The following is a 19,725-nucleotide window of genomic DNA, read 5'->3' on the forward strand; positions in this document are numbered from 1 at the left end:
GACCATATGAAAACGCAGCCACCAGAGCCTCATTGTTCCAACCGACCTCTGCCGCCAGGGTACGAAACTCTATGGCGTACTCGGCCACGGTCCGTGAACCCTGATGCATGGTCATGAGCAGTTTGGCCGCCGAGGCGAAACGAGCCGGTACGTCGAATACCCTACGGAAAGCATCGACAAAACCGGAAAAATCTTGAATCACCGAGTCGTTCCTCTCCCATAAGGGATTCGCCCAGGCCAAGGCCTTGTCTGAGAGTAGGGAAATTAGGAACCCCACCTTTGACCTCTCAGACGGAAAGGCGTGGGGTATTAATTCAAAATAAATACCCACCTGGTTGAGGAACCCACGACACTGACTAGGCTCACCCCCAAAGCGCTGTGGAAGAGGGGCTGAACCAGTCATACCTCTGGGCGCCGCTGATACAGCCGTCGAGGTGGTGGACGCAATAGGCGGAGAAGCTGCGGGAGAGACCACCGGAGTGACTACCGGCCTGATAGCACCAGGAGCAAGGTGTGCAGTGCGTGCAAGCAGAGTTTGCAACGCCTGAGCGAATTGATCCAACATTTGATCCTGTTGATCGAGTCTGGCGACTAGCATTGGGAGCGAAGGCGTGCCTGCACCGTCAGGGTTCATGGCACTTGTGTAATGTCAGGGCAGGAGCCGAGGAACGGACAGGCAGGCCTAACAATGTAACGCACTGGCTGACGACAACCACTACCCACAGACCGAAGTCCCCCAGGGCGCGGAGTCTAAGTCCCAGGCTGCCCTTCACCAGGGCCCCTGATGGTGGGGATGGACTTGACGCAGCCAAGAACCAGGTCGCGGCCCCCGAGACACCTCAGCTGCGGTAATGGCCGCCGCCAATGGCGTGTAGCTGGTGGAAGAGACAAAAGAGTAGTCAGACAAGCCGGGTCAACAACAACAGGACAAAACAGTACAGGACAGCAGACGAAAATCACAGGTCACGAGCCGGGTTCAGCAACAGAGGGTCAGATCAAGGGAGAATACAAAGAATAGTCAAGTCACAAGCCGAATCAGATACCAGGAGAGTCACGAGAGTCAGAACAGAGTAATAGCAACACAAAGACACAAGACACAAGTGCAAAGAGCATGTGCGGGCCACAGGCTTATATGTCATCAGCCACACCCCTCTGGGGGATGGACCACAGAGACCTGAAGGCATAAAAGGATTCCCATCATGCACAGCAGAATCCAAGATGGACGCCAGCACATGGAGTAACATAACCTCAGGGAAAAGGTAGGACCTTGACAAGCTTGCAGCTTCACAGCCAGGTGCCCACTGCGCATGCGCGAGTAGCGCTGCGCTTCATGAATGGCCTCGTCATCTTCTGGGACCTGTCACGTGTCCCACAAGACTACGGGGAGGGAAGTTAGGTGGACAACTTCCGCTTCCGATCACCTGGGTGATCGCAGCGGAAGTGGGTACCTATCAATTTCAGGTACCATCTCCCCAAAGGTGCCAATCCTTAATGGGGGGCGGGGGACCAAACTTTAAAGCGGAACTTCCCCTTTTGGGTGGAACTCTGCTTTAACCCAAGACCAAAAACATGTCACATATTTCTGCTTACCAGTCTTTGATACAGTGGCTTCGTTTGTTTTTTTGTTTTGTTTTTTTTTTCTTTTTTAAGCATTGTTTTTCTTTATTTTCCCCTTGTGGTCCTGGCAATAACATACTTCCTTTCATAGGGTGACAGCATTCACTCCCTGTACTGAATCTATGAAGAAGCAACATGGTCAACTTAAGACAGGAAGTGTGCTGGACTACAGAACACCTCCTCCTCTTCTAATCCTAACAACAGAGGGTAAGGTGTTCTAAGGTTCACAAAGTTGAAATGAGAAGGGTTGATAATATTGTTTAAATTGTAGTGCAGCACTTTCAGCTCATTGCAGGAAGTTAGGGGCTCACTATATTTTTTTCAATGGTATATTTAACAGACCAAAAGGGAGCAAAAAAAAAAAAGAAGTTGACATGGTTTACATATACTTTGAGCTAAATTCAATTCAATTCAGAGTGCATGAAGCTCAGCCAGAAACCTGTTGTGTTTATGTGATCTGAAGATGGACATCGTTCTCTAAGAACCATTAACTAAATTCAACAAGATATGGCTTGCCTTCTGCTTAGTATACACTTTGAACGTTCGGAAGAAATGATCCAGCATGTGCATACATTACCTATATCATTTTGGAAAGTCACATCAGAATATAGTTCATGAAGAATGTATTTTTTCACTGAAAATTTTACTGTACGGTGGTCTGTAGTGTTGAATAGAGTTTGTCCCAACACCACAGTGATTGTCTTCACGCTTGGCCTGAAAAAAACAGTGCATGCTTAAGCTAATAATGCCTGACAGAAGAACAATAGAGCACACGCTTGGCCTTCCATATAGCATTGAGAAGATCTAACGCTGGCCATAGATAGGTAGAATTTTGAACAAAAAATCTTGGGAAGATTCTAAGAAAGTTTGTTGGATTTCTTTATTCATTGGTGGGTCATATCGACATTTGCTATCAACTTGCAGTGACAAGAAAATTCAAAGGAGCAGGTTGCAAAATTTTTCAAGAACGAACTAACTTCTAATAGTGCATGTGGTCCATTCATTCCAAAATCAAATGTTAAAAGCAAACAAATAAATGTTCTGTGAATGTTTGTACAAATTTTCATAAGACCTTTCCTAAGAAGTTTCATTTGAAACTCTATCAATCTATGGCCAGCTTTCAGACCTTTAAGGCTAGATGAGGTTCAAGATTCTCTACATCATGTGCAATAGGGAATTAGAGTCTCTGCACACTATCTCAGCCCTTTTTAAGAGGTAGTAAATCGCATCAAAAAAACCCAAAATGCACTCAGTGCAAGGCAATGGCATAATGTGCTAGTATGCATCACATATGAAACTCATCTTAAAACGAAGTTCTCCAGCGGCATGCTGTCACTGTTGTAAAGGCTTTCATCTTCACCCAATCTTCCTTTTGGATTCGCAAGCTCCGGCCATCTGACTGGCTGAGCCACGATGTGACGTGACTCCTGCGCATGCTCACAGGAGTCACGGGCCACGGCACACTGCTCTGAAGGAACAACACGGGTATGACATTCCTTCAGAGTGCATATGCCAACTAAAAATTATCTCCTAAACGGTGCAGATTTAGGAGATGTTCATTTTACCTACAGCTTTATTATAAGCTTACCTGTGGGTAAAAATGAACCAAGGTGGGTTTACTATCACTTCAAAAGATTTTCAGCATTTTCAGGAATTTGTTTAGAATATGCTACTATGACTAAAAAATATATTGCTGCCACAAAGAAGACATGATGGTTTTATGTATACCTAAGCCTTTTGGTATGAAGGTACAATTCTGGTTAATTTAACTTTGGTTAAAAAGAAGCATGGCAGATAAAATAGGTGTGGTGACTCGGGGACAATTCGTCTTTGAAACAGCTTCACATTGGAGGATCTATATATTGGAATCAGTTTAACTGTTGTTTACAGCTCCATGTATAAATTAAAACCAGAAATGAAAATCTCTACTGTCTTCAAACTGGTACAGTACTTTTACGTAGGCTTTTCAAAACAAAAAAATAGATAAAAGTGATGTGTGTAAAGCATAGTCCTTACTTGTCATCTAAGCAATGAGCAGCAGTCACAACCCAGCAGGAGGAGATCAGGGATCCACCGCAAAACTGTTCTCCCATATAGATGGCTGCCATATATGGATGAGAAGCAGGCAGTGCCACCAGTCCTCCTACAATACGTGAGGTTATAGAAGGGCTTTTTAAGAACCTCTGTCCACAGTCTCCAGGAACTGCCCGATTGACATCTCTACTAACTGCTGTACTGGTAGGAAGAGCCGTGGTTTTAACAGGATGACTAGATGCTTTTGTCGGTAGTGGAGGTTTTTTGGTTTGTGTCTGAGGTTTGCTGGTTGTCGGTCGTGGTGGAACTGATGGCTTTGTTGGACTGGCTGAAAAAAAAAAAACAAATGTACTATTATTAAAAAGGATGGTGTAAAGAATATGTTCAGTTATCAACAAACCACTTACAGATCACTTATTCCTGTAACAGTAAAATGGCGATAAACCCATGAAAGATTGTTTACACATGTTAAGCAAAACTAATTTTAGTCATTATCAGGGAGTATTATGAGAGTATAAAAGAGACTAGTAGACTTAAAAAACAATATTACAAACCTCATTTATATGGATATACTGTAAAGCACTCCACACAAATTTACACAAAGGAAAAAAGATATTGAAAGTTGCATTGTCAAGTTATGAGTCAACCTGGGACTACAGTACCTATCCAAAAATCAAGTTAGCAAAGAAGGGGGGACGTGGCTTGGTCATGGCGGTGTGAACACGCACTAGTTAGAGCTCTGTGAGACCCAAACCCTGAGTCCGACAGCCTAGCCATTCCAGCGATCCACTTTAGATGCTGGGGGAGTGGAATCTGACACCTGCTGCCGGTGAGTTGAGGCAACAGAGATTGCTCACTATTTTCTCCGACAACATGCAACCTCCCCTGCCCAAAAGGGCGCTGCCGAGGGCCAGCATGGCGGGACCCTCTGGTCCAAAGAAGCATCCTGCGCCACACACACAGGCCGAACCCTCTATCCTGCACCCGGTCTCACCTATCTTGAAACCAAGCTCCCTCGGGCAGACTCACCCACGGGCCCATCTTTTTCTCCCTCCTTGGGCACCTGACAGGATGGGGAGCTCTGGGACCTTATTGCTGATCTACCTACCAGAGAAGATATACAAACTATGACCTCCTCTATAGTGGCGGCACTTTGCAGAGAGCTCCACGACTTGAAACAACAGGTGGACACGGTTGAGGAGAAGGTACACACTTTGGAAACTTCTGATTCCCAGGCAGACAACTCTCTAGTGGAGCTGGAGGCGGGTCAGATTAACTTTTACCGCCATCTCATTAACATTCAGCTCAGAATCGACAATGATGAAAATAGGAATCGGCGGAAAAACATTCGCCTCCGGGGTTTCCCTGAAGCAATGACTGACCGGACCTCCGTTCCACGGTGATTGCCATCCTCAACCAATTTTGAACAAACCACCTACTGCGGAACTTGAACTAGATCGGGTGCACCGGGTCCAGGGCCCACTTCCCCCTTATTTTACAAATGCAAATCCTACAACTCTGCCACCTCCACGGGATGTCCTATGTCGGGTACATTTCTAGTGCATTAAGGAGGAGATTCCTCATAGGGTCTGGTCCAGAGGAGCCTTTAATTTTGATGGTGCTGAGGTTCAAATCTATCCAGACATCTCCCGACAGACTTGCATGATGTGTGATCTGTTGCGGCCCCTTCTAGAGGTTATCAGGGAAGCTGGGGTGACCTACTGTTGGGGGCATCCTTTCCACTTGGTCATTCAACATCAAGGCTCTTCATACCACCTGCGCTCGCCTGATCAGCTTCCAGCATTGTTCCAGTTCCTAGACTGTCCAGCGATCACCATGCCAAACTGGCAGGACTCTCTTCTTTGGGAAGAAGCGCAGAACCCTCCTCAATCAAGGCTACAAAGGTCCCGCAGATCACGCTTTCACAACTCTGCTGCTCCAGCTTCCCGGAACACCCCGGCGTCCTCGGAAGAATGATCACACAGTTATACTGTTTCAACTGTTCTTGTGGGATTACCTACTTCTGAATGGTTCCAGGGGTGTTGAGAGGCGACCTGATAACTCAGTTGTTTTACCTATGTTTGGTTTGTTTATGAGAAAATGCTTTATTACTGTTGATATGTATGCTGATTCTTTCTCCGCCACTGCTCTAGTATTCCCAGCATATCCAGACCCCTTACATGATTCAAAGCCATTTGCCATTACTTACTGTGGCATTGTTCTTATACCATCCGCAGCCTAGGTTTCGCTACCTTGCTGCTCAATGAACTTGCTCTTAGTTTTGCCTGGGCTGATGATGTTACTTATCTGACATGTGTTTTTTTGTGTAATACTATGTTATGATACACTGCAATGTGCTTCTGTACCCATATCTGTTCTGTGTTGAAACTTTATTAAAATAAAGGAATTATAAAAAAAGATAGCAAATAAGTATAAGGTCATAACTTCATAATCTGTATTGGCTAATCTAAGTATCAGTATAACTGTTTCTATCAGGGTTTCTCAACCCGGGTTCCGTGGCACCCTAGGGATCCTCCAGAGGTTGCCAGGGGTTCCTTGAGCAATGAGCAATTTCTGCATCTCATTTAAGTTCCCACTGACATTATTGATCTTTTTAGAAATCTGTAAGGGGGTAATTCTTCCCAATGACCACAAGTGTAAGGAGCATTCTTACCTCTGACTATCACACTAATGTATCATGAATTGAAGATATAGTCATTTTAGCAGGGGTTCCCTGAGACCGGAAAGTTATGCCAAGGGTTCCTCTGCATTGAAAAGGTTGAGAAAGGCTGGGTTATATGATAAAATTGCAATATGCAGGAATGTTATGATGTTAGTAAAGTTCTAATTAATAATTTAATGAAAGTGCTGTTGTTTGTAAGCATCATTAACCCAAAGCCGCTATTGATACTATCATGTTGTTAAACAACAAAAAACATTTCTCCTGCAATAGGAGCCTGTAAAGACTGCTGTGGTTGCTTACTGCTTCTGCAAGTTCTGCAGACACAGCTGGCCATGCAGTGTATGTACAAATGGCGCTCCTGGATCAGCCACTCTGTTGGCTTCCTTCACACACTGTCTGGCTCACATCCCACACGTTTCATCATAATGATGATTTCTACAAGAGGACTATCAGGCAGTGTGTGTGAGATCCAGCTTAAAAATGTTCTCTAGCAACCCCAAAATGTAGTTATTAAATACGGGCTTAAAGTGGTTCTAAAGTTTAGAGGATTTTTACCTTAATGCATTCTCTGCACCTTCTGTGTGCAGCTCCACACCCCCCCCCCCCTTCCAGCCCCACTTTATACTTACCTGAGCCTGATCATGAGCCAACCCTGTGCCCGAGAGCAGAGGCTCTCTCCACTTCCTCTCCTCACTGGAGATCAAGTCAGCAGAAGGAGCCATTGGCTCCAGCTTCTGTCAATTCCACCCAGTAAGGAGAGAGTGGGGGTGGGGCCGCGCCATACTGTGTTTGTCAACGGGTTCGAGATTCAACCCACATAAGTGTTTTTATAGAAAACGGTTGGCTATGGGAGCACTCAGCCCTCTGAGTGGGAGGAGCCAGAAGCATTGGGGGGCCTCAGAAGAGGAGGATCGGGGTTGCTCTGTGCAAAACTAGGTAAGCATTTTTTTTATTCATTTAGAATAACTTTAAAAAAAAACTACTCAGATGCAGGTTGGGTGATACAATACTCAATCTAAATTGCATCATACAGCATGTCATGCAATTCCATATATAAACAAAAAACCCTTTTAATTATAATTTATATATATATAATAATGAAGAAATGTTAACATGATAATAAATAATATAATCATAAAGAAGAAAAATTAAATTGCAAGAAAATTCTAAATCAATAAAAACATTAATTAATCAAAAACACTGATGACACCAAATTTGCTGTGGAGAACATTGATGACACCAAATTTGCTGTGGAGCACAGTGACAACACAAAATTAGCTTTAGTGCACAGTGCCAACATTATGTTTGCTTTGATGCTAAGGGACAAATGATGATTTCATTTTTACCCTGCTAGCTGTGTGTTGAATCATCAATACACCAAAGTGGCAAAAAGAAGAGGACTGAAGAACTAGAGAGAAAGGAAAACACCATCAAATGTAAATAGTACAACCACTAGACAAAGTTCATTGACAAATGCAGCTCTCAGCTTTTATAAAGAGTTGGATTACAATGTTAAATTATCTTCGAAAAGAGAAAACTCTGCAAACCATGATGCTGTCTATTACAGCAATGTTCATGAGAGAGCCACTCCTCTCATCCCGTACTGCCAGCTCACAGTGGTGACGTCATGCACCATACTGTATCTCAGATGCATTGTCACAGTACTCCTCAGCAAATTTAGTGTTGTCACAGTGCTCCTCAGCAAATGCAGTGTTGTCACAGTGATCCACAACAAATTTAGTATTGTCACAGTGATCCACAACAAATTCAGTGTTGTCACAGTGATCCACAACAAATTTAGTATTGGCACAGTGCTCCTCAGCAAATTTAGTATTGTCACAGTGCTCCTCAGCAAATTTAGTGTTGTCACAGTGATCCACAACAAATTTAGTATTGTCATAGTGAATCACAACAAATTTAGTATTGTCACAGTGCTCCTCAGCAAATTTAGTATTGGCACAGTGCTCCTCAGCAAATTTAGTATTGTCACAGTGCTCCTCAGCAAATTTAGTATTGTCACAGTGCTCCTCAGCAAATTTAGTGTTGACACAGTGATCCACAACAAATTTAGTATTGTCATAGTGAATCACAACAAATTTAGTATTGTCACAGTGCTCCTCAGCAAATTTAGTATTGGCACAGTGCTCCTCAGCAAATTTAGTATTGTCACAGTGCTCCTCAGCAAATTTAGTATTGTCACAGTGCTCCTCAGCAAATTTAGTATTGGCACAGTGCTCCTCAGCAAATTTAGTATTGTCACAGTGCTCCTCAGCAAATTTAGTGTTGTCACAGTGATCCACAACAAATTTAGTATTGGCACAGTGATCCACAACAAATTTAGTATTGTCACAGGGATCCACAACAAATTTAGTATTGTCACAGTGCTCCTCAGCAAATTTAGTATTGGCACAGTGCTCCTCAGCAAATTTAGTATTGTCACAGTGCTCCTCAGCAAATTTAGTGTTGTCACAGCGATCCACAACAAATTTAGTGTTGTCACAGTGATCCACAACAAATTTAGTATTGGCACAGTGATCCACAACAAATGTAGTATTGTCACAGGGATCCACAACAAATTTAGTATTGTCACAGTGCTCCTCAGCAAATTTAGTATTGACACAGTGCTCCTCAGCAAATTTAGTATTGTCACAGTGCTCCTCAGCAAATTTAGTGTTGTCACAGTGATCCACAACAAATTTAGTATTGTCACAGTGATCCACAACAAATTTAGTATTGTCACAGGGATCCACAACAAATTTAGTATTGTCACAGTGCTCCTCAGCAAATTTAGTATTGTCACAGTGCTCCTCAGCAAATTTAGTGTTGTCACAGTGATCCACAACAAATTTAGTATTGTCACAGTGATCCACAACACATTTAGTATTGTCACAGGGATCCACAACAAATTTAGTATTGTCACAGTGCTCCTCAGCAAATTTAGCAACATCACTGAGCACCAAAGCAAATGGATTTTTTTTCACTGAGCTCCACAACAAATGTAGTGAAAATGTTGTGTTTTCTCAGTGCACCGAAGCAACTCCAAGTTGCACATTAAAGAGGTACATTTTATTTTTTATTATGTCATTTATTATTATATTTACAACTCGTTGATTACATAGCACTAATGTACTGTGAGCTTTAGATCAGGTAATTATTTTGGAGCTTCCCTGAGACCTAACATTTTTTTCACGAGGGTTCTTCCAGGGTAAAAAGTTTGAGAAAGGCTAATTTAGACCTCCAGCATTTCTGGATCATAGCTACATTTGGTCTCAAATAAGGTACAATGTGTACCTGGAGGTCTAAGTGCTAAATTCAGGGTGAAACGCATCACCTTTTTAATGTCCCTGTCATACCTGTGATTTTAATGCTTCAATAAAGATACCAAGGAGTGCAGCAATATTCCGGATTTGTGCATGTTGCTGAATTTCACAAATGAGCTGTGCAGCACCCAGTTCCAGTTCATAACATTTGAGAGCCAGTCATTCACCTAGAGCGGCATCATTCTGGCTTTAAAGGTACAATGTGTGATGTAGGGGAATTAAGTAAACTGTTCCCAAAAAGTGTAATAAAGATTACATTATTTTATGGTTACACATGTAATCTTAGAAGGATTGGATTTTGTTAACTCCATATCTTTCACCAGAAGATTTTTTCCTGTTGCTTTTAATGTACCTGTAGGCCGATGGCAGTGAGGAATGTCACAGTGTTCCCAGGTGAGGATTCCATTCTTCTGGATGAAGCACCAAGGCTGTGTGTCTCCATCTGGGCTCCTGTAAATGACAAACAGAAATGCTTTTCATCAAGGCAGTGCAAACAGTTATGGTGGTGCACAAAGAAGAATATCCCATAACTCCCTTAAAAGAATTATTTGGTTACTCTTTAAAACTGCGGTAAATGAAAGCATGATGTTTAGTCATTACTGTGTGGACTCTGCTTCAGTCAACCAGATAAGTGGTAGGATTTAAAGCCCAACTGCAGGTTGTGAACTAAGCTCACAATGCATCAAACCTCCCCCAACCACACACATATACACGCAGGTACTGTATTGAGAGCCCAGGGTGGAATGATGAGCTACACAATGGTTCAAAGGAAGTGGGTTGAGTGATGTTGAGCAATATGCAACCCAGAAACCAGCAGTTGCAGAAGGGAGTGGAGAGTCTTAGGTGAGTACTGCAATGAATGCTGCTTTTTTCTTTTCTTTTTTGATGGACTAGGGAATGGATCTTTTTTATTTACTATAAATTGGAGTTGTGCTTTAAGCCTTATAGACTGCTCTATGATAGTACAGGTGTACCTCGGTTTACAAACACCTCAGTTAACGTAGTTTTTGGTATATGAATGAAAATCCATTGAAAATAATGCCTCGGTTTACAATTTTTTTTCGCAATACAAAGCAAGTTTCCCCAGGATGAATTGCACCTGGAAGGTTTATAGTGCCGGCCCTGTGCCTTTAAAGTACACTTTAGAAAGAGTTTTGAACACATAAGACTTTTTTTTTACTTTTTTCTGACCTCCGGAATAGATTATTTATTTGCAATGCATTTACAAATTTTTTTTGCAATACGAAGCAAGTTTCCCCAGGATGAATTGCGCTTGGGAGGTTTATAGCGCCGGCCCCATGCATGCTGGAGTGTGTTGGTAGCACGTGGCATCGAGTGTGAAGGTGTACTTTTTTCTGACCTTCGGAATAGATTAATTGGTTTTCAGTTCATTCCTATGGAAAACCGCATTTACGAATTGTTCACAATATGAAACGTCCCGGAGAACACATTAAATTCATAAACCAAGGTACACCTGTATTAAGCAATAACGAGGAACTTTGCTGTCCTTCCCCTGTGTTTTTTTGTATACCTTTCTTGCAGGGCTTTAGTCAACTAAGATATTTACACACCTAGAAAATCCAGTGTTGGCGATGCAATCCACCATTCAGCTGCCACACACTCCTGCATTGCCATGTTCTCTTCCTACCTCATTGGGAATGGGCGGTCTCTTTTTGCGGCTACCCCAAATGTTGTGCAGTCAGGTCTGCCCTTCAGCTGCTGTGTGTCATTGTGCCTGCAACCTTCTGGAATATGTGAAAAGGATATCTCAGGAGGCCACAGGAGCAACGGCATCATTCTCTCCTAGGCATGAATAAAGGCAAGGGGCAGTCTGGAGGAAAAATTAAACAAACATAAAGCAATGTCTTTTTGAAATAGTTGCAGGGATATATTGCATTGGGAAAATCTCCATTCAGTGTTCTCATTTCCATGCATTCATCATCATATCATCAGGGGATAGTTAGTCATAGCTGTTTTGATAGATAGGATGTATATAAGATCTTTTCTGCTTCCTTACAGGAACTTTTTCAGGAAGCCGTATGGGATCTGAGGGTTTTCATTTATATTGATAAACGTATATGATGTTGCTAGCTAGAATACATGTATGGACTTCAACAAAACCAGTTTACCATAATCTGAGTTCCCTGTAATCCATTACAGCCATGTTTCAGTAATCACCTGCTAAAGTTACCTGTGTCATGTACATTCCTCTCTCCCTATGTCCTGTATCACCAGTCACATTTAAACTCTGTGAAGGGTGTGAATCTGCTCAGTAGTCATGAGAAACTTCTCAGCACTATTCTACATTAGTCCTTCTGTATGTAATATACTGTAGGAGCCAGCGGTGAGGACTTGTGTCAACAGGCTTTGAGTTTAAGTCAATGGGCAAATGCAAAGTGTATTCAGGTGGATTCAGCTTTCATTTGACACCAGTTGAAGATGCTTCTGAGATCATTCATAATTCATTGGCAGATGCATTTTTCCTACAGTTGATATCCTTCTGAATTGCATTTGACCTCCTTCTAAGCTGCATTAACCTGCTTCAAGCTGCTTTTACCTATCTATTGATGTTTATGGGAGGCAAGCAATTCTGATGCAAGCAAAAGGTCCTCTATGTAACACACTGCATTAATACTGGTTGCAGAATGTTAATTTAATTAATTAAAGTTCAGTTATCCAGACTCTATTGAAGAAAAGCCTTGTTGAACTTGTATGCTGGTAGCAGGACTTCTGCACTCCGACAAGGAGTGAACAGACTACATTTCCTCGAAGAGATGGAAAAGGGGCATGAGCATATACTGTTTATTGAGAAGCCCAGGAAATTTACAGGAAGGAAGTAGATGGTGAGAGGCAGAGGACGAGTGTGTGTGTATGTGGAGAAGGCCGTTTGGGACTCCGGGGATCCAAGATGGATCAGGCCATTTTGTGGAGAAAGAAAGAAGGACAGCGGACCACTAGTATTGCTGACGAGCATGAAAGTCAATCGTGCGGGCAGGTGGATCATAGTGCTGTCATCAGCATCACTTCTTCACAGAGAGACCAAAAGAACACAGCCCCCCCCCCCCCCCCAAATGACAGACTACCTCTTACACTGCAAATGCTACAAACCCAGATCATCACAAATTGCAAGTGACTGTGTTAATTTCAGTTGTTCTGTTCAGTACACCTTACACCACAGATTATCACACTGAGACCCAGACTACCTAGCCCATTCTGTACCACAGTTTAGTCAGTTCTTGTCTTCATCCTTTGCTTCAGTGTCTTACTAAAATTCTGCCTCTTTCTTGAATTTTAGTCAGTTCTTGTCTTCATCCTTTGCTTCAGTGTCTTACTAAAATCCTGAAATCGCAGGACTGTGGCTACAGCACACGCACCCTGCAGACAGGATTTCACTCATTTATCCAAAGGAGTCTGATTCACAAGACTAGTTCACCATCTTTAGGGGGCTCAACCTCTGCTGAAGTCTGCTTCTACCCCTTTCTTGAATTTTAGTCAGTTCTTCTCTTCATCCTTTGTGTTAAAGAGAGTTTCAACATCACTCAAAAAGGCGGAATCTTTCTGTGACTATACCATCTTGAGGAAATCTTGCTCTTACACAAGGAGAAACCTGAACCTTAATGTGCACCAAGTAGGGCTCCATCAAGTGTGCAGAAGATTTCTCACCATTCTTTAAAGAGATACAAAAGGGATACTACTGCTTAAAACAAAAGTATTCATCTCAAAAGTTAAACACAGTTACCAGAACCCAAAAGGGAGTTATCCTGACATCTTAATAGTTCACTTCAGCTCACTTGGGGAGAGATATAACTGGAACTGATGTTTAAATTCTGAACTGGCAGGACATTTGGGTTTGCTTAAAGTGATAGTGTGCTTTATTACTTTTTTTTAACCTTTTAGAGTGTTTAATTTTTCTTTTATGCACATCTACTGCCATTCTTGTTGTGCTTGCACTCTTTATTTTATGACCTCAATATAATTAGAATATTTACTCAACCTAAACTGTGTGTGTTTATTTTATGGTTCAAAGCCAGGGAGTCCTCCTGGTCAAAGTTTCATGGTGGTGTCAGCAGGGGCTGTACTTCCAAAGTGGGCTCAGAACAGACAGGGAACCCAAAAATACTCAGTGGCCCTCAAGAGGGTAGCTCTACATCTACATCACAGAGGTTTTTTTAGATCACCACATTGCAGACAATAGGGAATGTGGTAAAAAAAGAGCTGCACTACTGCAATCTACGGAGGTGTCTGCTCTATAGACCCAGAGAATACCTTTCATTTTGTGTCAAAAAATTAACAATCTTACAAGCATTTAATATGCCTTTAAGATTAAATGACAGATAGGCTGTAATATGTGCAGTATGTTGCCTGCTATCTCAGTGTGATTGATATACTGTTTTATTTGTAAAAAGGCTATATAGGCTAAGGATTGGTAAGAATATATTTCCTGACAGACTGTTCCTTAATTCTGATTTCTTTAATGCTTTTGTCATACAGGTCTCATGCAGGGATAATAATATTAGCATAGACCTTTTTTGCATATACGTATTTGTGTTATTTAGGATGTATAGAGCTTGTTGGCACCAAGCCTGGAGTAGTACATCAAGGAATCAGAGCAGAAGCGAAAAAATGAACAGAAACCTACCCTATAACTGGTATAATATTCGGTATGTTGGCAGGCCCCTATTATTATTTATTTACTGTACCTTCCATGCAATGCATAGGTTAGCCTAATTTAGAAAATGCTGTTATTGCTTAAGGAGAATCATGCTGTGTCCTTTCTTATGCCAGCAATTACAAAATTATAATTTCATAAAACCTCTTACAAATAGTTCTTTTCAACTTTTGTTAAATGTCTTCTTACAATGCCCATAGAAATCCATTACCTAGAGCAGCCTCTCTGAACCTTTTCAATGCAGAGGAACCCTTGACATAACTTTCCGGTCTCAGGGAACCCCTGCTAAATATGACTATATCTACAATTCATGATACATCAGTGTGATGGTCATTGGGAAGAATGCTCCTTACACTTGTGGTCATTGGGAAGAATTAGCCCCTTTTAGGTTGCTAAAAAGATCAATGGTGTCAGTGGGAACTTACCTGAGGGGCAAAAATTGCTGATGCTCAAGGAACCCCTAGTGACCTCTGGAGGAACCCTAGGGTTCCACCCAAGCCTGGTTGAGGAACCCTTACCTAGAGTAATGAACAGACTCCAGTGCTGACAACGTGCACAAGAAAAAAGCCTAAATACATCTATATAAGAATGCAGCTGCTTAAATGAAACAAGTAAATAGGTTTTTAAATAGGTTCCCTTGTAAAAGTCCAGGAAGTGATGAAACACGTCGGGACACGTGACGTCTGACGCACTCGCGCTAACCGGAAGTGCGGACGCGACCATTTTGGAAGCTGGAACATGCGGTTCCCTGCATACAGGAATATGCCTAAGCGATTGTAGATGGAAGCTGTTTTTCGCCCAATACAATGTAAGATATCTAATAAAGATTTAAGATGTTTTTATATACTGATGATTATTTTCTGTTTCACCTTATGAGGAGGATGGAAGAATGACACAGGAACAGTAGGAAATTTGGAGTGTGATATTATCCATTGTTCAAAGTCTGTCATTCATTTTTGAGGGTAATTATCCATTTGCTGCACCAGTTGGAGATCACCTGTGTTTCACTTATGCCCACTGGTTTTTAGCTTGATACCTGTTCTCAGAGTTATCCACTGTTACACCAGTTGTAGGAGATCACTTCTATGTTTCACTATTTATAAGTGTGGAGTCCCCATTTTTATTATATTATATATATATATATATATTTATTTATTTATTTTTTTCACTTATTATTTCAACATATAGAGTGATCACGTATGTTTTAAGGTTGTAGCTGAATGGTCACGAATTTGATTACCATTCTAGAGTATCACGTGTGATTACACACTTTGCTATTAGCATGATACACGGTCGTTCACGAGTGTGTAGGTGTATTTAAATTTAAGGGTAATACACTATTATGAGTTTGTATTTTTGAGGTTTTTGAAGATTTTGAAGATTCAATTTGGGATGTCAGAAGAAAGATACAAGTGTATTTGGGGACTTTGAAACTATTTTCTTCAGAGACACTTTTGGACACCTTTTTTACATTTTTATTTTTGGACTATTTTTTTTATACCTATATATTTATTTATTTTTATATTTGATTTTTGGGATTTATTGATTTATTAATTTATACATGTATTAGGTGTAAAGAAGAGTGTGGTTATATTGATTTATACTTTCAAGGGTGAAAGTTTACTTTTCTTTTGGGTGTAGTAGGTCTCATTTGTGATAGAGTGCAGATTTCTGCTGATTGAAATAGATTTTTAGTCATTAGTGCTGTAAAATATTCAATTAACTGATTTTTAAATATTTATTTGTAAAAGGATCTCTTTAACATTTTCAATATACTGTTTTTTTAGGACATACTATGTAAAATACCAAAATTAATGAAAAATCAGGCTTTCCCTGGAACCAACATTTACCTTTAAATTTCCTCCCGGATACTGTAAAATAAGCAAATATTGACTTACGGAAGAAAAGTCCAGCTTCATCCCAATCCCTTCCACCTTTCAAACCTTGCTACTGAACCTTTAAATGTGGCCAATGACCAATAGTACTATGCAGGAAGTTCTTCAATGTGATATTTGCATAATAGAGTGCCTTGGGTGTTGGGGGTTCCCAGGAACCCTTGTACTGTTGTCCTTTTATAAATTCCACCCATCTCCTTGATTGCTGCCCACTAAGACAAATACCTTCAGCCGTGATTTAGTAATCTTCGCTGTGCGGCCCTACTCACAGCCACATACAGTAGCGTCTCTCCTAAGAGAGGCACATGCATTCCACTGCCCCATTCATTCTAATCAGAAAGCTATAGCCATGCACAAAGTGTATTATCAGATAGGAATGAATTTGTTCACAGTGTTTTCTACATACATGTAAAGAAGGAAGCAACTGCTTTCGGGAGAAAGTATGTTCGTCTCTAAGCAGGGTTGCATAGTGAAGATCCCTAGATCAAAGCTGAAGGTATTCAACCAAGTGGGCAACACTCAGGGGGTGGGGGGAATGTCTTTATTCTGTCCAGAAGGATAAAGCCAATTTTTCAGGCTACATCCAGGGTCACCATCCGCTTCTTGGACTGACATGTTTGCTCAGAGATTACACAATCATGTTAATCCTGGTGCCTGTGCAGTTCTTGGCCTTGTTAACAATTTTTTTAACACCGATCAGCTACTGCAACCGCCTCACCTTGTAAATTGCTACTAAGTTACAATATTGTAGTCTGATCAATAGAGGAGAGGAGACTAAGAAAATGCTTCCTCCTCCCTGCAGAAGACTTATGACATCATCTCAGTGTAACCAAAGTCACTTAGTGGAGCTCATTAATGGTTTTCTTTATGATACACGCTGGAGTTTTTCTGAAAATTATACTATTGCTGTGTATTGTGTGACAGGTCAGGATTTTTTTTACTTTATTACAGGTGCTACAGGTACTTAGATAATACCTTCAATTTACACAGCGCTTTACATATATAGTGTACATTCACATCAGTCCCTAACCCTCAAGGAGCATACAGTCTAAATTCCCTAACCTACATTCATACATACACGTACTAGGGCCAATTTAGACAGGATCCAATTAACCTACCAGCATGTCTTTGGAGTTCTTTAAGACTTGAAAATATACTATAAGGTCTTCTTTAGTGCAAAATTAAAAAATATGTAAACCCAAAATTTCATATTCCTGATATGTGCCTTCTGTACCATGTACTTGTTTGAAAATGTTTGAAAATGTACCATGTACTTGTTTGAAAATCCCTGGTGTCCCTTCCAGTCCATCTGCTTCCCTATTAAAAACTGACCACACTAGGCATGGGAGCACAGCGTGTTCAGTTCTCTAGCTGTGCTGGGAACTCATCCTGCTCTCTTTCAATGATCAGACTTTTGGTTAAATGCCCCCACCCCTGCACAGCCATTCACTAGGAAGATCAGTGTGCTGCTGTTTCTGTGCTCCCAGCTCTCTGAGCTCATTATGCAGCTGAGAACAGAGGGTATTTGATCATTTATAAAAAGGGGGAAAAGGTATATATACTGTTTTTTTTTATATGTATGCACACAGTTTTTGCTTTTCATTTCTATTTGAAACTGAATAGGTTGTTTTAGAAGGTGAGGGTTCACTTATACTTTAAATTCAATATGCATAATACCAAAACATTATCTTTTGTCAAAAGTGCATGAATCTACAGGTAACGTGTAATACTTGAATCATATTAACAATGTCCATAAATGGCATGTTAGAATTCAAGCGTTGTACAGGAAGGGAGTAATAAAAAAATAGCAGATATCCAGCTGTGAGGCACATAAGTGCATAGACAATGTTATATATCAGGAAGTACACTGCTAATTTTTATGAAGAATTCAATGAAAAGGGTTTTTTTAGGCTACTGTTTAGTCACAATTAACCCTTATAAACATTACCTACAGTACTCAAAGTTTGCATACTCTTGCAGAAATCACGACATTTTGGCATTGATATGGAAAGTATGATTCATCTTGCCAAAAAAACTGTATTTATTTAAGATAGTGATCATATGAAGCCATTTATTATCACATAGTTGTTTGGCTCCTTTTTAAATGATAATGATAACAGAAATCACCCAAATGGCCATGATCAAAAGTTTACATCCCCTGGAATGTTTGGCCTTGGAACAGAGACACAAGGTGACACACACACGTTAAAATGGCAATAAAGCTTAATTTCCCACATCTATGGCTTTTTAAATAGCAATTTGTGTCTATGTATAAATAGTCAATGGGTTTTTTGGCTCTCACGTAGATGCACTGAGCAAGCTAGATACTGAGCCATGGGGAGCAGAAAAGAACTGTCAAAAGATCTGCATAACGAGGTAGTGGAACTTTATAAAAAAGGAAAAGGATTTTAAAAAACAACTAAAGCCTTGAATAAGCCAGTCAGTACTGTTCAATCGCTTATAAAAGTGGTAGTAAACCGTCATCTTTTTTAAAGAAAAAAAACTGCCTGCAAAACAATGGCATAATGTGCTAGTATGCATCACATACTAGCACATTATGAAGTACCTACCTTAGAAAGAAGACCTCCAGCAGTGCACTGTCACCGCTGACAGGGCTTCCATCTTCACCTGGTCTTCCTTCTGGGTTCGCGAGCATCAGCCGTCTTACTGGTCGAACAGCGGCAACGTCACTTCCGTGCATGTGTGGGAGTTTCGGTTGCGGCACAGAGCCAAGGTATGTCGTCCCTTCAGACCGCATGCACCGGTGACATCATCGGGTGCATGCAATGTGAACATCTAAACTGTGCAAGTTTAGGAGATATTCACTGTACCTACAGGTAAGCCTTTTTATAGTTAAGTTAAAAAAATACTTTACTTCCACTTTAAGAAATGGAAAATTTGGGGATTTCTTGATACCAAGCCAAGGTCAGGTAGATCAAGAAAGATTGCAGCCACAACTGCTAGAAGAATTGTTTGGGACACAAACAAAAACCCACAGAGAACCTCAGGAGAAATACAGGCTGCTCTGGAAAAAGACAGTGTGGTTGTTTCAAGGAGCACAATATGACGATAATTTAACAAAAATGAGCAGCATGGTCGAGTTGCCTTTACTGCACCAGTACCACAAACAAGCCCATTACAATATGCCTGACAACACCTTGACACACCTCACGGCTCCTGGCACATTGTAATCTGGAATGTTGAGGCCAAAATAGAGCTTTATGGTCACAACCATAAAGCTCTATTCTTAGAGGGGTAAACAAGGCCTATAGTAACAAGAATATCATTCCCACTGTGAAGCATGGTAGTGGCTCACTGATGTTTATGGGTGTGTGAGCCCTAGAGGCACAGGCAATCTTGTAAAAATTGATGGCAAGATGAATGCAACATGTTATCAGAAAATACTGGCAGACAATTTGCATTCTTCTGCACAAAAGCTGCGCATGGGATGCTCTGGGACTTTTCAGCACAACAATGACTCTAAGCACAAGGCCAAGTTGATCCTCC

General features: G+C 41.1%; 1 protein-coding gene across 1 annotated transcript in view; it reads right to left on the minus strand.

Moving 5' to 3' along the window:
- The window catches only part of F12 (coagulation factor XII), a 61,295-nt gene that overhangs the window by 13,287 nt on the left and 28,283 nt on the right, over window positions 1-19,725 (minus strand). The window contains exons 9-11 of the mRNA XM_089671126.1: window positions 10,007-10,104; window positions 3,634-3,979; window positions 2,195-2,331 (exon numbers count right to left, since the gene is read on the minus strand). Of these exons, the coding sequence (XP_089527252.1) occupies window positions 2,195-2,331; window positions 3,634-3,979; window positions 10,007-10,104 (581 nt within the window). The remainder of the gene's footprint in view (window positions 1-2,194; window positions 2,332-3,633; window positions 3,980-10,006; window positions 10,105-19,725) is intronic.

Source organism: Staurois parvus, unplaced genomic scaffold (assembly GCF_062004578.1).
Source record: "Staurois parvus isolate SC_StPar_1 unplaced genomic scaffold, SC_StPar_1.0 ptg000099l, whole genome shotgun sequence".
Lineage (NCBI taxonomy): Eukaryota > Metazoa > Chordata > Amphibia > Anura > Ranidae > Staurois > Staurois parvus.